Source organism: Bos grunniens, chromosome 10 (assembly GCF_055505025.1).
Source record: "Bos grunniens cultivar Pamir isolate PY7600 chromosome 10, Bosgru_T2T1.0, whole genome shotgun sequence".
NCBI lineage: Eukaryota > Metazoa > Chordata > Mammalia > Artiodactyla > Bovidae > Bos > Bos grunniens.
Genome location: NC_141174.1, coordinates 67,577,595 through 67,600,266, shown reverse-complemented (window position 1 = coordinate 67,600,266; position 22,672 = coordinate 67,577,595). Strand labels below are relative to the sequence as shown.

At 45.1% G+C, this 22,672-nt stretch overlaps 1 protein-coding gene across 3 annotated transcripts in view; it reads left to right on the top strand.

The window, feature by feature from the left end:
- The first annotated feature begins 21,136 nt into the window (after positions 1–21,136).
- Positions 21,137–22,672, top strand: part of BUB1B (BUB1 mitotic checkpoint serine/threonine kinase B) — a 55,207-nt gene continuing 53,671 nt past the window's right edge. For all 3 annotated transcript variants that reach the window (XR_015134947.1, XM_086321928.1, XM_086321926.1), the window contains exon 1: positions 21,137–21,383. Coding sequence is in view for 2 of the 3 variants with exons in the window: in XM_086321928.1 (XP_086178054.1) it covers positions 21,349–21,383 (35 nt within the window). In the remaining variant the exon portion in view is untranslated. The remainder of the gene's footprint in view (positions 21,384–22,672) is intronic.

The following is a 22,672-nucleotide window of genomic DNA, read 5'->3' as shown; positions in this document are numbered from 1 at the left end:
TTTACTTTATGTTGTTTTACTTTTAATCGTATATTATTTAATTATGTTCATAACCAGTCATTAAAGACAAAAAAGCAGAAAATACAGCAATGTTGAAATAAAAATTAATGAAAATTAATCTGTTGTTTCACTTTAAGATACTCTTTACCATATGTATAAGCTGCATTCTTCCAAAGTCCTCATGTAGACCAATGAGTTGTCTCCAGTTCTAAGATGCTGGTCTGTCTCAGAGAAGGAATGGAAAAGGCTGCTTCTTTTAATGTTATCATCCCCATTTGAAAATGATTGGCCTCCGTCTGGGTGACATTGTAAACAGCTCTACAAGTGGGGTTATTACTGTCTCTTTACCCAGAGAGGTAGCTATGCTAAACCAGTGACCACTATATGGATCTCTCCCAGCTTTCAGATGTTCTCTGTACACAAACCTGACTTACTCCTTGGCAGGTGTTAGGACACAGAAATCAGTGATTTGAGTAAATAGCAGGTTGTTATTTTAAGACCAGCCCAGCCTTAAATTACTAACACTGGCTAACTTTGTTCAAAGAAACGTCAAACTGCGACATTAGGTAACGATAGGGCCATTTCAGTCTCTTTCCTAAGGATTCAGGGTCATTGAACCTGTTCTAGATGTGATGACCTCTAAGGGATAAAGGGGGAGGCCAAAGACCCTCAACTCTTTCCCCAGATCAGACCAGATTATGGAGCCTGTTCCAGGTTTGACAAACTTCTAAGCATTATTATCTGAGACTATGTAAACTTGTGATGAAGAAACTTAAGTATTGGGGTCAATCCTGGTTTTCACAACTGGAGAAAAATATCAAAAATTCCCAGATGCTTCAGAGTAGAATTATTTTTTCCATCCTGATCGCTCTCACAATGAGGATATATAATATACAAAACTGACCTCTATGTAAAGCCCCAGGCATAAATTCTTACTGACTTTAGAAACTACTTCGCAGCCTAATTCAGCTCCAAGACAGGATCACGGGGTATGACCTTTACTGTGCCTTTGGACTAGGTAAGCTCCCAGAAGAGGAGAATAAAACAATGTTGGGTTTAGAATATAGTTCCTCTAAAAGGATCCCTGGAGCTTACCAGTTTCCTTGTCTGCAGGAAGGAAGTTTTTGCTTGAATGTTTGTTGTTCAAATATTCCCTGTAGGCAGAGGCTTCTATATTCCATTTCTTTGTACTTGAAATAAAGTTTGTGTCATTATCTTTGAAATATCATTTTAAAAAATTAGTCTTATGTTTTGGAGCTCTTGTTTTATTTGATCTCTTTTGATACTTTGTTAATGAAAGGAGGTTTCTTCCTATTTCTACACATCCCCAACAGGTTTAATGGAAATCATTATTCTCTGCAAAGAAATTATCTGCTTTACATTGAATATTTATTGAACACAGGCTGTGTGCCTCTAACTATATGAGTGTTAAAAAGGCTATGAGGAATAAGACACATTTCCTGCCTGCCTTCTCATTGCCTGTGCTAAATAGTCTTTATTGAGATATAATTGAGTTATAATCACCTACTCAAAATTCATCCACGTAAAGCAGCAGTTCCCAACCTTTTTGGCACCAGGGACTGGTTTCACGGAAGAAAATTTTTCCACGAACAAGGCGGTGGGGCAGATGGTTTCGAGATGATTCAAACACATTACATTTTCTGTGTACTTTATTTCTATTATTATTACATCAGCTCCACCTCAGATCATCAGGCGTTAGATCCCAGAAGTTGGGGATCCCTGATTTAAAGTATACAATCTAATGTTTTTTTTTAAATACTCACAATTTTAGAACATTTTCATTACCCTCAAAATAAACCCTGTACCCTGATACCCTCTATCAGTCACTCCCCAGCCCAAGTAACCAAGTAACCACTGATCTACTTTCTGTCCCTATAAATTGGCCTATTCCTGACATTTTGACAATGGAATCATATACTGTGTTGTCTTTTGTAACTGGCCTATTTCACTTACAGTCGTCTCAAGATTTATCCATGCTGTAGCATGTATCAGTACTTCATTATTTTTGATGGCTAAATACTATTCCATTGCATGAATTTATCACATTTTGTTTATCTGTTCATTAGTTGATGTACATTTGAGTTGTATCCACCATTTGATATTATTAACATTCATGTAGAAGTTTTTGTTTAAATACCTGTTTTCCATCCTTTTGAGTGTATACCTGAAGTGTGCAATTGCTGAGTCAAGTGGTAAATTTATGTTTAATCTTTTGAAGAATCACTGGGGGTTTAATTTGCATTTAAGTAATAACTAAAGCTGACCGCCGAAGAATTGATGCTTTTGAACTGTGGTGTTGGACAAGACTCTTGAGAGTCCTTTGGACTACATGGAGATCCAACCAGTCCATCCTAAAGGAGATCAGTCCTGGGTGTTCATTGGAAGGACTGATGCTAAAGCTGAAACTCCAGTACTTTGGCTGCCTCATGTGAAGAGTTGACTCATTGGAAAAGACCCTGATGCTGGGAGGGATTGGGGGCAGGAGGAGAAGGGGACGACAGAGGATGAGATGGCTGGATGGCATCACCAACTCGATGGACATGAGTCTGAGTGAACTCTGGGAGTTGGTGATGGACAGGGAAGCCTGGTGTGCTGTGATACATGGGGTCGCAAAGAGTTGAACACGACTGAGCAACTGAACTGAACTGAACTGAATGCTTCATTGGAAGGTCTGATGCTGAAGCTGAAACTCCAATATTTTGATCACCTGATGTGAAGAACTGAATCACTGGAAAAGACCCTGATGCTGGGAAAGATTGAAGGGAGGAGGAGAAGGGGATGAGGATGAGATGGTTGGATGGCATCACGGACCTGATGGCCTTGAATTTAAGCAAGCTCCGGGAGTTGGTGATGGACAGGGAAGCCTGCCATGCTGCAGTTCATGGGGTCACAAAGAGTCAGACACGACTGAATGACTGAACTGAACTGAAGTGAATGCTGTTAAATATGTTTTCATGGGCTTTGGGCTTATTGGCCATTTGCATATCTTCCTTAAAGAAATGTCTGTTCAAATCTTTTGCCCATTTTGAAACTGGGTTATGTGTCTTTTTATTGGCTGGCTTCCCTGGTAGCTCAGACAGTAAAGAATTCGCCTGTAACGTAGGAGCCCAGGTTTGATCTCTGGATCGGGAAGATCCTCTTGAGAAGGAAATGACAACCCACTCTGGTATTCTTGCTTGGAAAATCCCATGGACTGAGCAGCCTGGTGGGCTACAGTGCATGGGGTCGCAAACAGTCTTGCACGACTGAGCAACTAACTCTAACTTTCTGTAAGAATTCTTTATATATTTTGGATACAACTCCCTTATCAGATATATGATTTGCATATGTTTTCTCCTGTTCTGTTATCTTTTTACTTCTTGTTTTGATGATGTCATTTACAGCACAAACATTTTTAATTTTGATGTAGTTCAATTTGTCTATTCTTTCTATATTGCTTATGCTTTTGGTGTCATATCTAAGAAACCATTACCTAACCCAAGGCCACAATGATTTACTCATATGTTTTCTTCCAAGAGTTTTATAAGTTTTAGCTCTTACATTTAGGCCTATTTTCCATTTTTACTAACTTTGTATACAGTGTTAAAAAGGGGATTTAAGTTCATTTTTTTATGCATGGATATCCAGTGGTCCCAGCATTATTTGTTGAAAAGAGTATTCTTTCTCCCATTGAATGGTGTTGGTCACTAAGTTGTATTTCTCTTCCTTTCATGTATGTGTCTATCCTTTATTCCCTTACCAAACTATCTGAATTACTGTTGCTGTATAGTAACTTTTAAAATTGGGAGGTGTGAATCTTCCAACTTTTCTCCTATTTTTCAAGATCATTTGGATATTCTTAGTCCCTTGTATTTCCATGTGAATTTCAGGATACACTTGTCAATTTCTGCAAAAGAGCCCTCTGGGATTTTGATTGGAGATTGCATTGATCTGTAAAGCAGTTAGGAAGTATGGCCGTTTTAACAATATTAAGTCTTCTGATCAATTCATGACAATGGGTATCTTTCCTTTCATCTAGATCTTTTTAAATTTCTTTCAACAATGTCTAATAGCTTTCAGTGTACACTTTTGCATATTAAATTACTCCTGAGTATTTTACTTTTTTGCTGCTGCTATAAATACAATTGTTTTCTTAATTTTATTTTTATATTGCTCATTTCTAATGTATTGAAATACAATTAATATTTCTATATTGATCTTGTATTCTACAATCTTGCTGAATTCACTTATTTAGTCCAATAGCTTTATTTTTTTTAATTTTTTGAGGAATCAGGCTTTTCTATGTACAATATCAGGTCATCTGTAAGTAAAGATAGTCTTACTTTTTCAAGGTCTGTATGTCTTTTATTTCTTTTTCTTGCCTAACTTCCCTGGCTAGAACTTCCAGTAAAATGTTGCACAGAAGTGACAAGAGTGAACATCTTTGTCACGTCCCTGATCTTAGGGCAAAAGCTCTCAGTCTTTCACTAGTATATGTGATGTTAGCTGTGGGGTTTTTGTAGGTGCCCTTTATCAGGTTGAGGGAGTTCCCTTTCATCCCTAGTTTATTGAGTGTCTTTATCATGAAAATTTTTTAGATTTTACCAAATGCTTTTTTGTGTCTACTGAGATGTTCATGTGATTTTGTTCTTTATTTTATTGATATTGAGTTAGTTATTGATTGATTTTATGTATTAAACCAACTTTGCAACCTTACAAATTCCACTTCATGTATAATCATTTCTATATGTCACTAATATTAGTTTGCCTGTCTTTTGCTCTATTTTAGGCTTTTGAGGAGATAAAATTTATATAGAAGAAGAAATAGAGGACATTAACACCAATAGTATGTAACCAAGTACTATAAGGTAGAGAGCATCAGTGCTATTCTAGTGAGTATTTATTGTGTACCAACTATGTGGCAGGTACTGTGATTTGGGGAGATAAAAGCTACAGGGGCCAAGGGGCCTTGGTGAGTGTGCCTCCCTGCCATTCTAGCCAGCATCTTCGAAGTCATCAAGACCCTCACTCCCACCCCTTCTCCACTCCAGTCATTCCCACGGTCCATTGAAAAGAGGACCAGGACTCCTTGGGAATTTAATTAGGTGGCCAGAGATAATGCTGTGACTCAGTTAAGAAGCCAAAATAACAGGGTAAGAACAAAGCTTTGGAGTCAGACAAATGGGAATTCAAATTCCAGCAAAGGCACCTACTGGTGATTTGGAATGAGTATATTAATCTCTCTGAACTTAGTTCCACCATCTGTCAGATGGAGATAATTATACCTCATCCTCAGGTAGTTGTTGGGAAGTAGAAATTGTAATAAATTACATGAAACACCTAGCAGAGAGCTTTTGGTACATGTTAGATGCTCAACAAATCATAGCTATTACTATGCATTCGGTACTGTGTGACAACCATAGACCAGGAAAAAAAAGTCCAGAAGAAAAATGAAAAAGTCATCAACTCTATTTTCAGAAGGTGCATGTTCCAGTTAGGGAGTCCAACCTAGCACATATAAAATAACTGTAGCATTATAATAACAGCATATAAGGTACCTAAAAAATGATTGTATAGAATATGACTACTGTAGGAATAAATGAGGCGATAATATGTAAAATGCTTAATACTAAAGTGTTAAGTGACATATAATAAGTACTCAATACATGGTAGTAACTATTATTATACAGTTGCCTTTACCTAATCTCTCTAGAACAGTGATTTTTCAAAGTGTGGTCTCTGGTTCAGCAGCACCAGCATCACCTGGAACTTGTTAGAAATGCTACTAATTCTTTTTAAAAAAATATTATTTATTTACTTTTTGATCGTGCTGGGTCTTCGTTGCTGCACAGGCTTTTCTCCAGTTGTGGCAAGTGGGGACCACTCTATAGTTGCGGCGCATGGACTTCTCATTGCAGTGGCTTCACTTGTTATGGGTCACAGGCTGTAGGGCACATGGGCTTCAATAGTTGCAGCTTCTGGGCTCTAGACACAGGCTCAATAATTGTGATGCATGGGCTCAGCTGCTCTGAGGCATGTGGGATCTTTCCAGATCAGGGATCGAATCTGTGTCTCCTGCATTGGCAGGTGGATTCTTTACCACTGAGCCACCTGAGAAGCCCAGCTAATAATCCTTGATCTTCTCAGATTCACTGACTCAGAAACTCAGAGTGTGGGCCCAGCAGTCTGTGGTTTAATAAAGCCTCCAAGTGATTTGGATGCAGTGGTTTTAAATGTTAGGATTACCTGGGGAGCTTGAAAAAATCCCTATGCCTCTGCTCACCTGGGCATCCCAGATAGGGCATCCCAGATAGTGCTAGTGGCAAAGAACCTGCCTGCCAATGCAGGAGATGCAGGTCAGATCCCTGGGTCAGGAAGATCCCCTGGAGGAGGGCATGGCAACCCACTCCAGTATTCTCGCCTCGGAAATCCCATGGACAGAGGAACTTGGTGGGCTACAGTTCATGGGATCACAAAGAGTCAGACACAACTAAAGTAACTTAGCACACATGCATACTCCCCTCAGACCATCCCCCCTAGGGAGGGGATCCAGGCCTCGGAATTTTGTAAAACTCTCTGGGTTATTCAAACAAACATCTGAAATTTAGGGCTACAACTCTAGATAGAGACTTACATTAAAAAGGAAAAAAGAAGATTCAGCCTTTAAAATTAATAAATTTACTAATGCAGGTTGTAGTTAAAGTCCTAAAATGCCCCTTTTCCATCGATGCCTCCTCCTCCCAAATATGCCCTACAAGAAGGGAAAAACGAGAAAACAGAGCCACTTCTCTAACCTGAGGTTGAGCTAGTGGGTGTGGAACAGTGTGTCCTGCCCCTTTCCCTTAGGGTGACTGTCATCCCAGGGAACAGACACTGCAAGTTTGAGCCTGATGTTCATTTTTAATCACCTATGTTAATTCCCTCTGGAAGACTAGCAGGCGTCTGCCTTGAACACAGAGGGTCTCACGTCATTCAAATCCTTACCTTATTCATGAAACCAGAAAAATCCTTCATCAGCCCCAATCGTGCACCACAGAAGCCTGATCCAGGTTGTTCCAGCATGTAGCCTGTTCGCTGCATGTACGCTGCATGTACGCCTTGCCTGATCTGGTGTATCTTTGATGCCTCCAAAGTCCAAGACTACTTCTCAGACAGAAAGAGAACTTGGTATGGAGGTCAGCCTCTCAGAGTGAAATGGAAGCCAGGGTGGCCTAGAGCTCTTTTATCAACCTATATAAGTGGTTGTGCAAGATATGGCCTCTGGAGGCAGCAGATATTTGCCCCTAGCCTTGCCAGCGATTACGAGGATAGCCACCAGTCTTGGTCGGGCTTGCCAGTAAAGCAGAAGCTTCCTCTGCTATGGGCAGTTTTAGGGAAGTAGCTAGTTAGTAAAAGAAGGGTGGAGTTTGGAATCTCAGACAGGAAGAAATCCTGCTGTGTCCCTTATAAGTTACTTAACATTTTTGCATCCTAGTTTCTTCATCTGTTTTTAAAAACTGGGGATTAAAAATGAGATGACGCACAAGCTCATCCTTAGCTTGGTGCTGATCACATAGATGCTCAGGAAATGTTAGTTTCCCTTCCCTTTCCCAGAAAAGGGAAGGAGCAGCAGGGGTATGATAGGCCAGTCGCCTGAGTCTCCTCTGTGACCTCCCAGAACCACCAGTGTCCCTGTATCTCAGCATCTGTGTCTTTCAGAGCTGCTGCTCATTAAAAACAGGATAAGATTTACATGTTAAATACCTCTTCAGTAACTACCCAACCAGGGCTGCAGCAAACCTGTGGTTTAATCCACTTTCAGTTACAATCTACATTCTCAGCACATAATTTAGAGACTCAAATAGCTGAGTATAAACTTTGTTTTAATTCCAAAATGATTATGACATTATTCAAAAAATAATATGACAATCTTACGACCCTATTTCTTTAATGGAGAGACAGTGCTTCCAGGCTGTACCCATTCCCATGAAAACTTGGGCTTTTTTTTTCTGGACTTTCAATTTTGGTTTTGGGTTCACATTTCTCCTTTCCCTCACTGAGTCTAAGGCTGAATTTCTACTAGAAAGAAGAAAAGGAAGTAGAGGGAGAAAGGACTGTTTTAAAAAGGAAACAGTTCTGTCCTTTAAATGCCCCCAACCCACATGAACCCCACGTGAACCCTGCATTTCCAGCCCAGGAACCTGAACAAAAATAACACTAAGATTCTTGGGATAGTCCAGATGTTGTTCTTATTTGCATATATTTGCATACACTTATAAGCAACCATGCACAGTGAATTAATTAGGGCGCCCAGTGGTGACTGCAATCAACCCTAATATTACAAGCTGGCCTGTGAAACAGGTGGCATGACCACAGGCCAGGGCGGAACAGTGCCACAGCCCAGAAGCTCCTACTGCTCTGGGGGGAGCTCCCTGAAGTGAGGCCAGAAACCCAGTGCCACAGAAACTGAGTGTTCTCTGTTAACCTCTCTACCCTCTTTACTTCCCCCTTTGCTTTGTTCCAGATCCAGATCCATCTGCCCTTCCCTTCTCTCCCTCCAGATCCAGGGAAGGCCATGGCTCAGTGACTCCCTCCTGAAAGCACTGAGTAAAGGCAGGCCTGAGCCCCCATGAAGCCTCAGACTGCAGAGAGTGCCCCAGTCTGGGAAGAGAGAACCTGCCAAGCACACATCCCTTTGGCAGTGCCTACTTCCCCCCAAGAGAATACACACAGCAGTTAGAGTAGGGCAGACATGTAGCAGCATGACAGTAGCGTGGAGCCTTGTAGGAAAATCTCCTGGAAGGCAGGCAGAGGAGCAGACCCTGGGGGGCTGGAGGGTGGGGGGATGGGGCAGGATTTGGCCCTGATCCATTACACCTGCCTTTAAAGTACACCATTAAAGTGGCATGCTGTTTTCTCCTGCAGAGCCCTTTGTTCTCTGGCCATTGCTGACCAGCCTGGCTCCAGACAAACCCAGACAGATTGTTCTAAAGTTTGAACTTTCAGGCTCTCTGCATCTAATGAGCTGTCACTCAGAACTCTGTCCTAGAAGCCTGGCGGTGCCTGGAGGGAGTAGGAGGGGATAGCATGTGTGGTGCACCCACAGCTGGGACTGAGCCTCCCCCAGTGAGGAGGAAGTCTGAACTCTGGCCCCAGATTTCACTCTCAAGGAGCTCTGTGCCCTTAAGCTGTTGAGTTACCTGGTTTCCTGAGGGCAGAGCCCAACCATGACTCATGTCTCTAGATCCTACATGACCCTCAGGCCAGAGCCACCCACACAGCATTGCGAAAGTTACCTTCTCTCGTCACAGGATTGTCCATACTTAGGCCAAGAAGGTAGGTGTTCATGCGGAATGACCTGAGAAGTGTCCCCAAAGCTCTCAGTTTCCACAGCCTGCTCTGAGGCCTGCAAATCCCACAGTTGGAATCCTTTTGGAGTATCGCAAGATCTTATTAAGATGCAGCAGTTGCTAGAAGAAAGGCTTGGAGAAAGAAGCCGAGGCCTCCCCTATAGAAGGTGCTTCAGTTTATCTGGGGTAAAGTTCAGCCACAACCTCCTCCTGAGGGCTAAGGGGTTTGTTCCCTCCTTTGACAAAAGCCACAGACCCAAATTTCCCATTTTACTTCCCTCCACTTCCACATGGGGCTTCACACCCTATGTGTTCAGTTGGCCATCCTTGGACAAACTGCTTTAGTGCAGTGTGCCTCGTAAGTGATTAAGAGGAATCAGCCAATGGGGTATGAAGCCTGCTAAGAAGGATGGTCCATTCTAAAGGAGATCAGTCCTGGGTGTTCATTGGAAGGACTGATGCTAAAGCTGAAGCTCCAATACTTTGGCCACCTCATGCGAAGAGTTGACTCATTGGAAAAGACTCTGATGCTAGGAGGGATTGGGAGCAGGAGGAGAAGGGGACAACAGAGGATGAGATGGCTGGATGGCATCACCGACTCAATGCACATGAGTTTGGGTGAACTCTGAGAGTTGGTGATGGACAGAGAGGCCTGGCGTGCTGCAATTCATGGGGTCGCAAAGAGTCGGACACGACTGAGCGACTGAACTGAACTGAAGAAGGGTGGTTATTACAGCCACAAGGAGGAAAATGACAGGTGCATGTTCACAACCCCTCATCCAAAACTCTGAAATGCTCCAAAATCTTAAAGAAACAAGCAAAAACCCACTTGGCATCAAAGCCTATTAAAATGAGGTGAAGCTATTCATAATTTCTATTCCACTTAGGGTAATTAATACTATATTTTTTCTGCCAAATTAGCAAAGTATTTACAAATGCAGTGCTGGCGCAGACCCTGCTGGAGGTGGTAGAAAAACCCCATGGTATATGCACCATATTATCTGGCCCCAAGGGTACATATAAGAGATTGTAAACACATATAGAAAGCTATTACAGGTGGAGTAGAAACAGGAGCCTATATAGACTATGTTAAGAAAGTAGGCTTTACATTACATTACAAAAGAAAAGAAAGAAAGCAGACTGTGACTCTGACCTGCTGAATTCAAATTTCTAGCACGGAAAGTACAGAGTCCTAACCACTGGACGTGGGGGCATTCCTGATTTCATTGGTTTCAATCAAAAAGTGCAATATATCAAACCTCAAGCTACTGGACAGATTTAATGCCTAAGAACATTTGACAAGAGAGACAGCTGGGAGGCACAAAAACATGGAGAAATATGGACGAAACTGACATCTGTGTGATCCAGAGGAATATGCTGCTCGGGTCCTCACTTTTCTTCTCTCCCTTCTAATGGAATTTGCTGGAGAGGAAGAAACCACCACTGTGTCACGGCCAGTGTAGATGTTTTCCCATAGTCAAAGAGGGCCCAGGATGGGCCTTGGGGAGGCTTGGAGAAATAAGCTAGAAGAAGGGGACTAGAGGGTGGTGTGCGAAGACTCAGATGTGGACCCTTCTTGGAAAGGGAGATGCAAGCAGAGAGGACCCAGAGAGGGGCCACGTGTAACTCATTATGTGTTAGTTTTGGATTTTCGCCATTTCTAAACATTGAGCCCTGCTTACTTCTTTCAGATCAGACCTACTCCAAGGGGTACAGATTTTGGTACAATCTTAAATCTTACCCATACCCTGATGATGCAAGGGTAAGACCATCAGTCTCATCACTCAGTATCTGTGCAGGGTGGGAACCACCATAGAATCGTGGGCTTTTAGATATGGAAGTTCCTTCCTTGGACCCAACACCTTCCCTTTAAGGTAAGCAAATACCAAACTCAAATCCAGTCCCAGTGTTCTCTAGAAGAGTCCATGGTGCTTCTCTTTCCCCTGGAGGAGACAGCCTGAACAAGGACAGCTGCACAGTCCTCACAGAATCATCCCTGTACCCCCTCTGCAGGGCACGAAGGACAAAGAGAAGAAAAGCAAATCCTCTGCCTGGGGTGGAGGGTGGAGGGCGAGAGGATTGGTTTATCAGCTTTTGGGCCACCCTTAGAGGCCAGCAGGCAGGATTGTATTCCTGGTGATTCAGTCTCAAGCATGATTCTCAAGAGGACTCTCAAAAGGACTCTCAGGAGGGCCTGCAGGAGGGGGGTCCAAAAGGTACCACCCCAGAGTCAGGAAGGACATGTGTCCAGATTTGCCTAGGATAGTCCAAACACGTAATATGTAACTGCTGCCCAGGCATAACTATTAAAAATGCCCCCTTTCACTACCTTGGGGCTTCCCTAGTGGCTCAGAAGTTAAAGCGTCTCCCTGCAATGCAGAAGACCGGGGTTCGATCCCTGGGTCGGGAAGATCCCCTGAAGAAGGAAATGGCAAACCAATCCAGTATTCTTGCCTGGAGAATCCCATGGACAGAGGAGCCTGGTAGGCTACAGTCCACAGGGTCGCAAAAAGTTGAACACGACTGAGCAACTTCACTTTCACTACCTATCACTGTTATTATTTTAGACAATCATTTCTCTGGTCATCCTGGAGTAGCTCTGAGTTTCTGTCTGGTGTCTAGGTCTCCACTTTGGTGAGAGTTATGGAGAGACACCCTTGGTGTGGTCAGAAAATTGCTCTGCCAAGTTTTCCTCAGAATTTCTCTCTTTCTCCTCCACATGTCCAAGCTGCATATGCTACCTCTCCTGAATCACTGACCCCACTGTACTGCAATTTTCTTTCCCACTAGGCTGGGGGTGACTTGGGACAAAGATCCCACCTTATTTGTGACCCTCTTGCTCAGTTAGTGCCTGGGATGTAATAGTAAATGCCCAATAAGGATTTGCTGACTGAGTGACTGAATGAAGAAATAGGAGTTGGACTGTGCCCTCAAATTTGCCCCCATTACATACTATGTGACCTTCTAGTAGATAACTTCTCTGAACCTTGGTCTCCTCATCTGTCATTTGAGAGAGTTGCTTTAGAAGACCTCCAAAATCTCTTCTCATTCTGACATTTGGTGATTTTTTTAACTCCCACCACAGACCAAAAAACTCCCGCCTTGGCAGGTGTTTCTTTGGTTTGAAATGTTAGCTCCTCACACGCATGCGTGCGTGCTAAGTCACCTTAGTCGTGTCCAAGTCTTTGCTATTCCATGGACTGTAGCCTGCTAGGCTCCTCGGTCCATGGGATTTTCCAGGCAAGAATACTGTAGTGGGTTGCCATGTCCTCCTCCAGGGGATCTTCTCAACCCAGGGATTGAACCTGTGTCTCTTATGTCTCCTGCATTGGCAGGTGGGTTCTTTATCACTAGCATCACATGGGAAGCCAGCTATTCAGATATCCCCTGTTAAAATGCACAACCACCACATGAGGAAGTTATAATAAAAAGTGCATCAACGTCACTGAGGAAAATTCTCTGGTGTTTATAATTAGATGGTCTCAGAGACAGGTGTCTGGAGGGAGGGGCCATAGGAGAGGTCTTTGTTGACGTGGATAGGAAAGAAAGTCTGAAGCAAGGTGAACTGTGTATTCTGGGGCTAACTGAGATTCTGCAAGAACAGGAGGCTAGGACCCTGGGTAACTGGAACATAGGGACATAAAGACATTGGGGAATTATAGGCACACGGAAAGTTGCCAGAGAAAACACCAACTGCCTGTGTCTGTCTATCAGAATAGCTGAACACGAGTCAGGCTGTGGAACAGACAGGCTGTGGATCTCAGAGCAGGCAGGGGCTGATAGCTTGCTCCCGGAAGGCAGACCAGGGAACTTGATGGGAGGCATCTCTGGGCGGCAGGCTGTCAGGATACAGGCTGGAGCCATTGACCTTCCACTGCGACACTTCATGGGACAGTCCTGGCATGGCTAAAACTGAGCAGAAGATAAAAAAGCCTGTCTTCCTCACCTTCCAGATTCCCCTCCACTCTGCATATACGAGGAAAGAATCAGACCCGAGGGTGCCTACTTTTGTCATTTGCATAACCTGTCACGTTCTCTCCCCCTCGCAGATAATTTTGCCATCAATATAATGGTATCACTTTATTATTAGTCACTTGCCCTGTGTAAATCACCTTTTTTTTAACCCCAGGTACACTGGATTAATCATAATCCTTGGTCTATAGCCCCCTTTCTTCACTGATCCTTGCATGGTCCATCTTTGTGTTTATTTATGTTTAACTGTTTATTTCAAAATAATATAAGAAACTGTCATGAACACTCAGTGCTAGAACCAAAATACGGACTCCAGCCACCTCTACCTATGTGCTCCTCCTTCAACCTGTCCCCCTCCTTGCCACCCACTACCCTCCACAGTTGTGGTTGCTTTCTTTTTTATTTGCTCTCCAAGGCTGATGAAGTGTAACACCCACTACCAAGCTTACTCATCAGGACCACGACCCAGTGCTTCTGATGTCTAACTGGCTGGGTGCGATCATGCTGAGAGGAACCCCAGTCTCAGCGGATGACGTGTTCACAGCATCGTGGCTGGAGTCACTAATGCAATGAAGTGGCAATGAAGTCAGATTCCCCACAAATATAGTTCCCATTGTTTAAAAATTTTATCCGAGCCAGGGTTTCTCAGCCTTGGCAATACTGACATTTGGGGCTGGGTCATTCTTTGTTGTAAAGGGCTGTCCTATCCATTGGTGGATGTTCAGCAGTATACCTGGCCTCCACCTGCTATAGATGTCAGTAGCACCCAAGCCCCTCTCCCCCAACACTCCCAACTCCCCTAGTTGTGACAGTCAAAGTCAAAAATGTCCCCTGAAGGAGGAGGCAAAATCACTACCATGGAAAACCACCAACCTAAGCAAATATTTGGCAATATTCAGTTTAACAAATTCGGCAGGTAAAATGTCCTTCCCTAAAAGAAAAGACATGCACATTTGTGCTGTAAAGCCTTGCTTTGAAAAATGTTTGTGGTCTTGAACCAGCAGCACAACACCTGGGAGTTCATTAGAAATGCAGATGCTCAGGCCCCTCCCCAGACCCTACTGAGTCAAGATCTGCATTTTAACAAGATCCCCAGGTGACTTGTGTGCAGTGAAGTGTGAGGAGGAACACTGCTGCAGAGATTACACAAACTGCACCCTGTGAATAAAGTGGGCTCTGATGCAGTGTTTCCCAACTAGGGAAGTTACTGCCATTTGAGGGGACAATTCATTGTTCTATGTGGTTGTCCCGTGCTTTGCAGGACTTCCCTGCCCCATCCCCAGTAAATGCACACAAGGAGCTCGGTCTCCTAGGTGATCACAGTTATCCTCACCCTCTGGATGCCCTCTGGGGACCAGAACTACCCTGTGGTACAAACCCCCCGAGTGGAATGTTTCTTGAAGTATAGACAATTTGTCCAACAGCAGGCTGCCTCAGTCTACAGTTGAATCCAGGAGGCAAGGAAAGGCAGAAGTTAAAACATCACAACTCTCCACCACAGCCCCAGTTGGGGGAGGGTACCAGCTGCCGAGCACTGGCCTGGAGGAGCCACTCCAGCCAATGGGAACTCGTCAGAGCTGGGGGTGGAGGGAGGAGCTGGAGGAGGGGAAGCAGGGGAGACATAGGAGCCCTCTGGGAAAGACAGAGCTGCATCTGCAGCCCAACCAGTCAGACCAGCTGGGGCAGTCCCCCCTGGTCCTGGCAGCCTCGGCAACCTAGTCGGGATAAAGCAAATAAATGACAACAGTTTGGCATCCGAGAGCTGTGTCTGAGGTGAGGAAGGGAATGCATCCAGGTAGGCGAGGCGCCCATTCTGTGCCCTGCGCTGCCCCCTTCTCACCTGGGATGGAGGAGAGGGATCATCAGGCCCTTCCCAGAGCCAGCTGGAATACGTGGTTCCATAGCTGGGAAAACTGAGAGCTCCATGGAAGAGCTCCAGCTTCTAGACTACAGCTGGACGCCTGCCCTAAACGGGAGGTGAGAGGGCTGGGTTTGCCCTCCAACCTTGCAGTTTGCCAGGCGTAGGGGGCGGGGGCATCCATAGCCAGGTCTCCACGTCTCCTCTAAGCGCCTACCTTTGTAACACCCAGCGCACTCTCTGTTGCCTAGGATGACACATTAGCTATGCTGTTCCTTCTGCCTTGAAGTCACTTCCTCCTCTTCCAGTATCTCCTACACATTTTCTAGGACCCCTCTTCTGACTTCCCCTTCCCTCAGCTCCCAGGAAGGGAAGAAACTACATTCTCTTTTGAGTTCCCCTAACTCCAGGCTCATAAGCTGCCATATTATAGAATTTTTTTTAAGCACAGGACTTATGCAATTGTTCATATTTATATGAAAATGTGTCCATACCTGTCAGGTTTGGTACCTGACATGAAATACTTATGCAGTGTTTGTTGCGTGAATTAAGGACATCCCGCAGTGCTTGGTCTACCAAGGTCATGTTTTTGTGCTCATGCTGAGTCGCTCAGTCGTGTCCCACTCTTTGCAACCCCATGGACTGTAGCCCACCAGGCTCTTCTGACCATGGAATTCTCCAGGCAAGAATACTGGAGCGGGTACCCATTCCCTTCTCCAGGGGATCTTCTCAACCCAGGGATCAAAGCTGGGTCTCCTGCATTGCAGGCAGGTTCTTTACCATCTGAGCCATGTTCACTTCCATCAATCTGGGAATTCAATGAAGAGCCAGAACCGTGATACCCCACATCATGGTTCTCTTTTAAAAAGTATTTATTGTATTATTATATTTGGCTGCATTGGTTAGTCGCAGCATTCAGGATCTTTCACTGTGGCAAGTGGGCTTCTCGTGAGTTGAGGCACATGGGCTCAGTAGTGGTGGTGCATGCGCTTAGCTGCCCCGCAGCCGGCGGGATCTTAATTCCCCTACCAGAGATCAAACTCATGTCCCCTGCATTGGAAGGCAGATTCTCAACCACTGGACCAGGGAAGCCCCACCTCATGGCTTTTACACCCCACTGAGGGACACACTGTAGAATGTAGAGCCTCTGACTGCTCAGAGGAGCCAGCTGGTCCAATTTCTTTGTTTGCAGTTGAGGAAGAAACTGTCTCCCACAGGTGGGAGGGCTGAGCCTCTTTCACACCTGTCTGTGAGGCGTCATCTTCCCCATGAGAGCCGCCATAAGTAATACGCATCCAGGGTCTGTCTGTCCCAGACACAAGGCTCTCAGTTGGTAGAAGCCAGCCTCTCAAATACCACAGCTCCCCTGGTGAAGTTACAAGGACCACAGCTGGCAGATGTCCCTGGGTCACTTTTCTTGGAATGCTCACTGCCTTCTCTAACTCCTTACAAAGGGTCTGGATGGAAAAATCAGAAACAAGATCAGATTGATCTACTCTTGTCTTTAGCTGTTAGGAGATGGTATTTTTCTAACTCTGCCTGTTTCTGGATTCTTTCTCCTTCCTTCAGTTTGGGAACCTGCGTTGAAAGAAAGACATGGAAACTTCCCAGAGGCAACATGTCCTGAAGACCTCCAAGGAGAGAGAAAGTTTGTATGGTTCTGATCCAGCTCAAGAGCTTAGGGTTCTCATCACTGGCATGTCCAAGCCCAGGAGTGAGCCTGGGACTCTGAAATGTGAAGAATTTCCCTAATGTTGCTCTAGAAGTGGCCCAAGTTCAGGTCTTTCACTGGCTCTCAGTCTCAGAATTGACTTAAGAAAGGAACAATGTTGACCAGTCCTGTGAGGACCCACCCTTCCAAGCAATGATCAGAAAAGGACAGCCTGTAGAGGAGCAGGAGGAGGTGGGAGCAGAGGTCAAGTAACTTGTCACATCACTTAATTCTCTGAATCATCTCCCATCTAGCCACGGCCAGCTTTTACTGTGCAATCCAAATATTTCCATGCTTGGCTCCCACATTCAGCCAAACTAAGTTGTTTCCAATCATCTCATCCTGTCCCAGCCTGGGGGCCTCTGACCTCTAGTCATTTCTTGGAAAAGCATCACATAACCCAGATCCACAGAATGTCTCCCACAGCTGGGCCCCTCAGAATGTCAGAAGCAAACTTTCCAGTCTGCACCATACCCCAGGAGGCAATAACTGAGAAAGGGAGTGAGGAAGCCTTCCAGGTAGAGAAGTAATGGGAGGTGGGGTACCCATGCCCTACACACTCCATCCTCCTGTCAGTCTTCCCACACTGGTTGGCTCTGCCAAGAGCTATCCCAGTTGTGATCCACCTAGCATGTTATCACTACCTCCTTGAATGAGGACAGACCAGTATGAAATTCATTCTTAGCTCAATGCTATGGAGCCACCTGAACATGAATAATGAAAATTCCACTGGCTCTTCCATAGGCTCTCCAGACCCAAGGTCTTGGTTAACACATACATTGCTTTGTGTGAATTAGAGAAAGGAGGTCCCTCTGGGCATATTCCTTTTTAAAGTGCCTACTCTGAGTGAATGAAGCAGGAAAAAGCTTCTCCATTCGTGCCTCTGGCCAGGCATTCTTGGGCATAGCATAATTTGGACAATTATACATGAAGGCCTGACTCACCCTCCCTTTCAAAGCCTCCCCCAGGTCATCTGAGTGTTTCCCAGAGATCTGGCACTCAGCAACCAGTCCATTCCCCGCTGAAGCCACCCAGTATTTGCCATGCTTTTCCCTCTCTGCTCTAGCTCCCTGGTTGAAGGCCTCTACCTCTGAGACCACTGGAGGATATTTCCCCTCTGCTGGAGCCTGCAGCAAGGGTGCTGATGTGGCACTAGCACAGGGTCCAGGAATGGCCTCTCAGTGCTCTCACGATGGCCAGAAATTGAGATGTTGGAGCTGGGTTGTGCCCTTGGCAATTGGGCCTGAAGACAGTGCTGCTGGAGGCCAGCATTACACAGTATCAGTTTCTACAGCCTCTGCCTGTCAGTCCTTTCTCTACAAAGCCAGAGTCCTTGGGGCCAGGTCAAGAAGGGTCACTGCCCAAGACAGATATCAAGTGGCCCTCCCCATTCCAGTTCTCCCCAGGCCTATGGTTCCACCATTTTTCTTCCTCAAAACAAACAAAACTGCCTGCCAGGCACCCCATCCTTTTTTTTTTTTTTTAATATCCAACATGTTGGAATAAGTGGAGGTTCCAACTCTTCATAATACTAGTTTCCTCCCCAAGAATTTGGCACCCAGAAGCTGAAGTTAATTAAACATAAACTTACGTTGAAAGAATTCAACATAAATTAAGATTGAATCCCTTAATTTACAACTGAAATTTGTGGCACCCAGATCAGTGGTCTAGAAGTAAGAAGCTGGCAGCATTCAGATCCTGTTCTGTTCTTCCTAAAATGGGTGACTCTCATTGCTACTCACTTCCTTGAGGTTGGATCACCTCCTGTATAAATTGAGTACAATGATGAGTATTTGGCAACTCTCTAAATTCTCCAAGACCTTCCTATAGGGTGAAACTCTGGTCGGGCTAATTCCAGATCAAAACAGCTTACTTTTGCACTTCTTATTGATGACATAGCTTGTATCTTACCTGGTATCTTAATGGCCCTGCCATATGAATGCTTCTGTTCTTAGCTTGTGATCCATTCTGACCTTTTGGCTCTTTTCTGCCAGATGCAGAAAAGTTGATAACTGGTATCTTCTTGTTCAGTATGTGTATTTTTTGCATATATCAGTGTGGAAATTCAGGGTCAGGCAATCTCCAGTGATTTGAGAAGACCCATGAAAAGTAGGGTAGTTCTTCCGAAGAGCAGAAGTAGAGTCCAGAAAGAAGTTTTCATAGAATTGGAGGGAAACCCAGCTCCTAGGACAGTTCCCTAATACCTTGGCACAACAGCTACTGTGAGATGCAACTAGGCAGCAGCCAGTAGCTGCCAGCCCTGGGATTAATGCATCTTCTCACCCTTCCTCCCAGCAACACAAAGATGGTTTGGATTATTATGCCTCCTCCTCATTGGTTCTTCTACCTCAGGACAACTCATCACTGGTAAACACAAGATGCAACCACTGCCCTGATTGGCTGATCTGTTGCTGGGGCAAAGGGCAGCATGGTGATGCTGCTTTGCCAGATGTGGTTTCCTTCAGGTCCTGAACACACATACCCTCATTCAGTCTCTCTTGACCTTCCTCCCATCCTCAGAAAGTCCCTCTCTCCTTCTGTGGTTGCACAGTAAACAAGCAGTTTGTCCAGGGTTCCCTGGAGACCCAGAGGTTTTCATCTTTGCAGTGTTTAGCCTGCTAAAGTAGGGTTTTGTATAATTCAAGAAGGCAAAGTTGGGGAAAATCAGCCTTTGACAATCAAGAACACACACATCCCTCCATGACCAAGCAAGAGATCGTATATTTTCTGACAACTAAACTAAACTACCACTGATGCAGATAGGTATGGTTTTGCACGTAAATGGGTGAAAATGAGAGGCTTGCTAGTCCCCAACTCCTACCAGTTGCCACTGAACCTGAAATTCCATCATTAAGATTTATTCTGCTATAAATTTTCTTCCCCTGGGACCTACTGTTAGACTACAAAGAGCCAAAATCTGTTCTGAAAGATGTGTGAAAAGGCTTCTTTATGGTCAAATAAGTCTAGAGATGGCAACATATTTTGGCATCCCCTGTGGTAGGCAGAATAACGGTCCCCAAAGATGAGTAAGTCCTAATCCATGGAACCTGTGAATATGTCACCTTATGTGGCAAAAGAAACTTGGCAGATGTTTTTAAGGTTTAGGACCTTGAGACGGAAAGGTCATCCTGGATAATATGAATGGGTCTGATATAATTATATGAGTCCTTCAAAACAGAGAGATTTTCCTGACTATGATCAGAGAAAGACATGTGGTGACAGATACTGGGTCCGGGAGAGTGATGCTACTGGCTTGGAAGGTGGAGGAAGGGGGCCACAAGCTAGGGAATACTGGCGAATGTCTCTAAAAACTAGAAAACAGGAAACAAATTCTCCTGAAGGGCCTCCAGAAACACAGTCCTGCCAACATCTTGTTTAGTGTGAGACCTGAGTCAAATTTCTGACTTACCAAATTGTAAGGTAATAAATTTGTGATGTTTTAAGCTGCTAAGTTTATGGAAGTTTGTTAGCATTAGAAGACAGAATATACTCCCTCCCTCAGAGATTCATGAGTGTAGTGAATCGGTCAGGACTGCTGTGCAGCTAGGCTTGTTCAAAAACCCTGCTCCCCAGCCACATCTGAGCTTACCATGGTTTCTTCCTCAAGAAATCAGAACTGGGACTAAAGAATGTCAGTAGAGGCTGGTCTGCTGAAGGGGAAAAGAGGCAAAACCTCCGGAGCTGTAGCATAGCTGTATTTTCTGCCTGGGACTGCAGCAGAGAAGCAAGGTGGTGTCATTACCACATTACAGATGAGTTAAAACTGAAGGTCAGAGAGAATATGTCGCTTGCCTAAGGCTGCACATTTGGTATGATTTCGACAGAATTAGATTCTAGTTTTCTTCAATTCAAGTGCGGGGCAGGAAACAGCTGGGTCAGAGCCGCCTAAGAACTCTGGACACTTGTGACACTTGGGGCAGACAGCAGGGGGTGGTCATAGCCTGGCCAGCCAGTCCAGAAATCAGGTCAAGCGCAAGCACTCAGAGATATCTCACTATGCTCATTATATCAGAGAATTCTGATGCTTAAAATGTTCCTCGCTTGGCTCAAAGATTAGCTCTAGAGCCTGGACGCAGAAAGCACCTGTTGAGAATTTACACCTCCTGAATTTACACCCGCTAAGCTTGCAGCACCTGGACAGCCACAATCCCCGGAAACTACCACTCCCACTATGCACCGCGACAGCGTTGACTAAACCCGGGATAAACTACAAGTCCCAGGATTCCTTGGGCACGAGCGCAGAGGAGCGGAGGGGCGTAGCACGTTGTCCGCGCGGGACCGTTAAATTTGAAACTTGGCGGCTGGCCGTGAGAGCTTGGGGTGGCTGGTTCGTGAGGGAATTAGGTGCTTGCTTTTTCGGGGAGCACCCTCCGGTCGCTTCAGTGCCTCGAAGGGTAGGTTGCAGAAGGAGGCCCAGGCGATCTGAGGCTCTGAAGAAAGGCCCGCGGGAGGACGAGGCCCTGAGCCGGGAATGCAGGATGGCGGCGATGCAGAAGGAAAGGGGTGCTCCGAGGTAGGTACCGGAGAAGGGCGGCCGGGAGCTGGGCCTGCGAGCTCCTAGGGTGCCTGGCAGTGACGGAGGCTCCGCTGAGAGCAGTCCAGGAGAAGAGCAGGCCCAACCGAATCGTCCTCCCTGCTGGAATTGGACGCGAGGAGTGGAGGTGAAGGCACAGGGTTAGCACTGACCTCAGTGCGCTGAGGGCGCGTGAGAATCCTGCTGCGTCCAGCTGCAAAGCCAAGGAGGCTGTGGGACCCCGGGGGTCCAAAGGGCTTGGAATTTGTGGTCTGTGTTTGTATCTCAGCCCAGCCATTCGCTAACTCTGTGACTTTGGATACGTCTTTAAATGGAAGATGCTGCTGTTAACGCTACCTACCATTCCGAGTTCTGGGAGAATTCAGAGTATTTGTAAAGTAACTGCCTCCAAATAAGTGCTTAGTACATGGTAGGTGCTGTCTTTAAGTTAGTAGCATAGTTAGAAATCTGAAAAGCCCTTCTCATGCTTGCTGCTCTTCCTTATTTATCCATAAAGAAATGGCAACCCACTCCAGTGTTCTTGCCTGGAGAATCCCAGGGACGGGGGAGCCTGGTGGGCTGCCGTCTATGGGGTCGCACAGAGTCGGACACGACTGAAGCGACTTAGCAGCTTAGCAGCAAGCTCTTCTGGATTGAAATTCTATGTGCGTTTTCATTAGGGGCTACACGGTACTTATGGGCTTCCTAGGTGGCGCAGTGGTATAGGATCTGCCTGCCAATACAAGAGACACAAGAGAGACTCGGGTTCGATCCCTGGGTTGGGAAGATCCTCTGAAGCAATAAATGGCAGCTCCAGTATTCTTGCCTGGAAAATTCCATGGACAGAGGAGCCTGGTAGGCTACACTCCATAGGGTCACAGAGAATCAGACACCACTGAGCACTACCACCACCACACAGTACTTAGATAAATGTCATTTTACGAGCTCTTTAATTCATGCAAAAGATATATATACTTTTTATTTTATATTGGAGTATAGCCGATTAACACTATTGTAATAGTTTCAGGTGGACAGCAAAAGGACTCAGCCATACATGTATCCATTCTCCCCTAAACTCCCCTCCTATCCCGAGTGCCACCTAACATTAAGCAGAGTTCCCTATGCAATAGGATAGGACCTTATTGGTTATCCATTTAAAATATAGTGATGTCATGCGAGATATATTTATTAACCACCTACAAAGTACTAGGTGTAACAAAAACACAAAAATCCCTATCCTTATGAAGCTTAAGTTCTGGGTGGGATGAGGGTAGGGAAAACAGGATAAA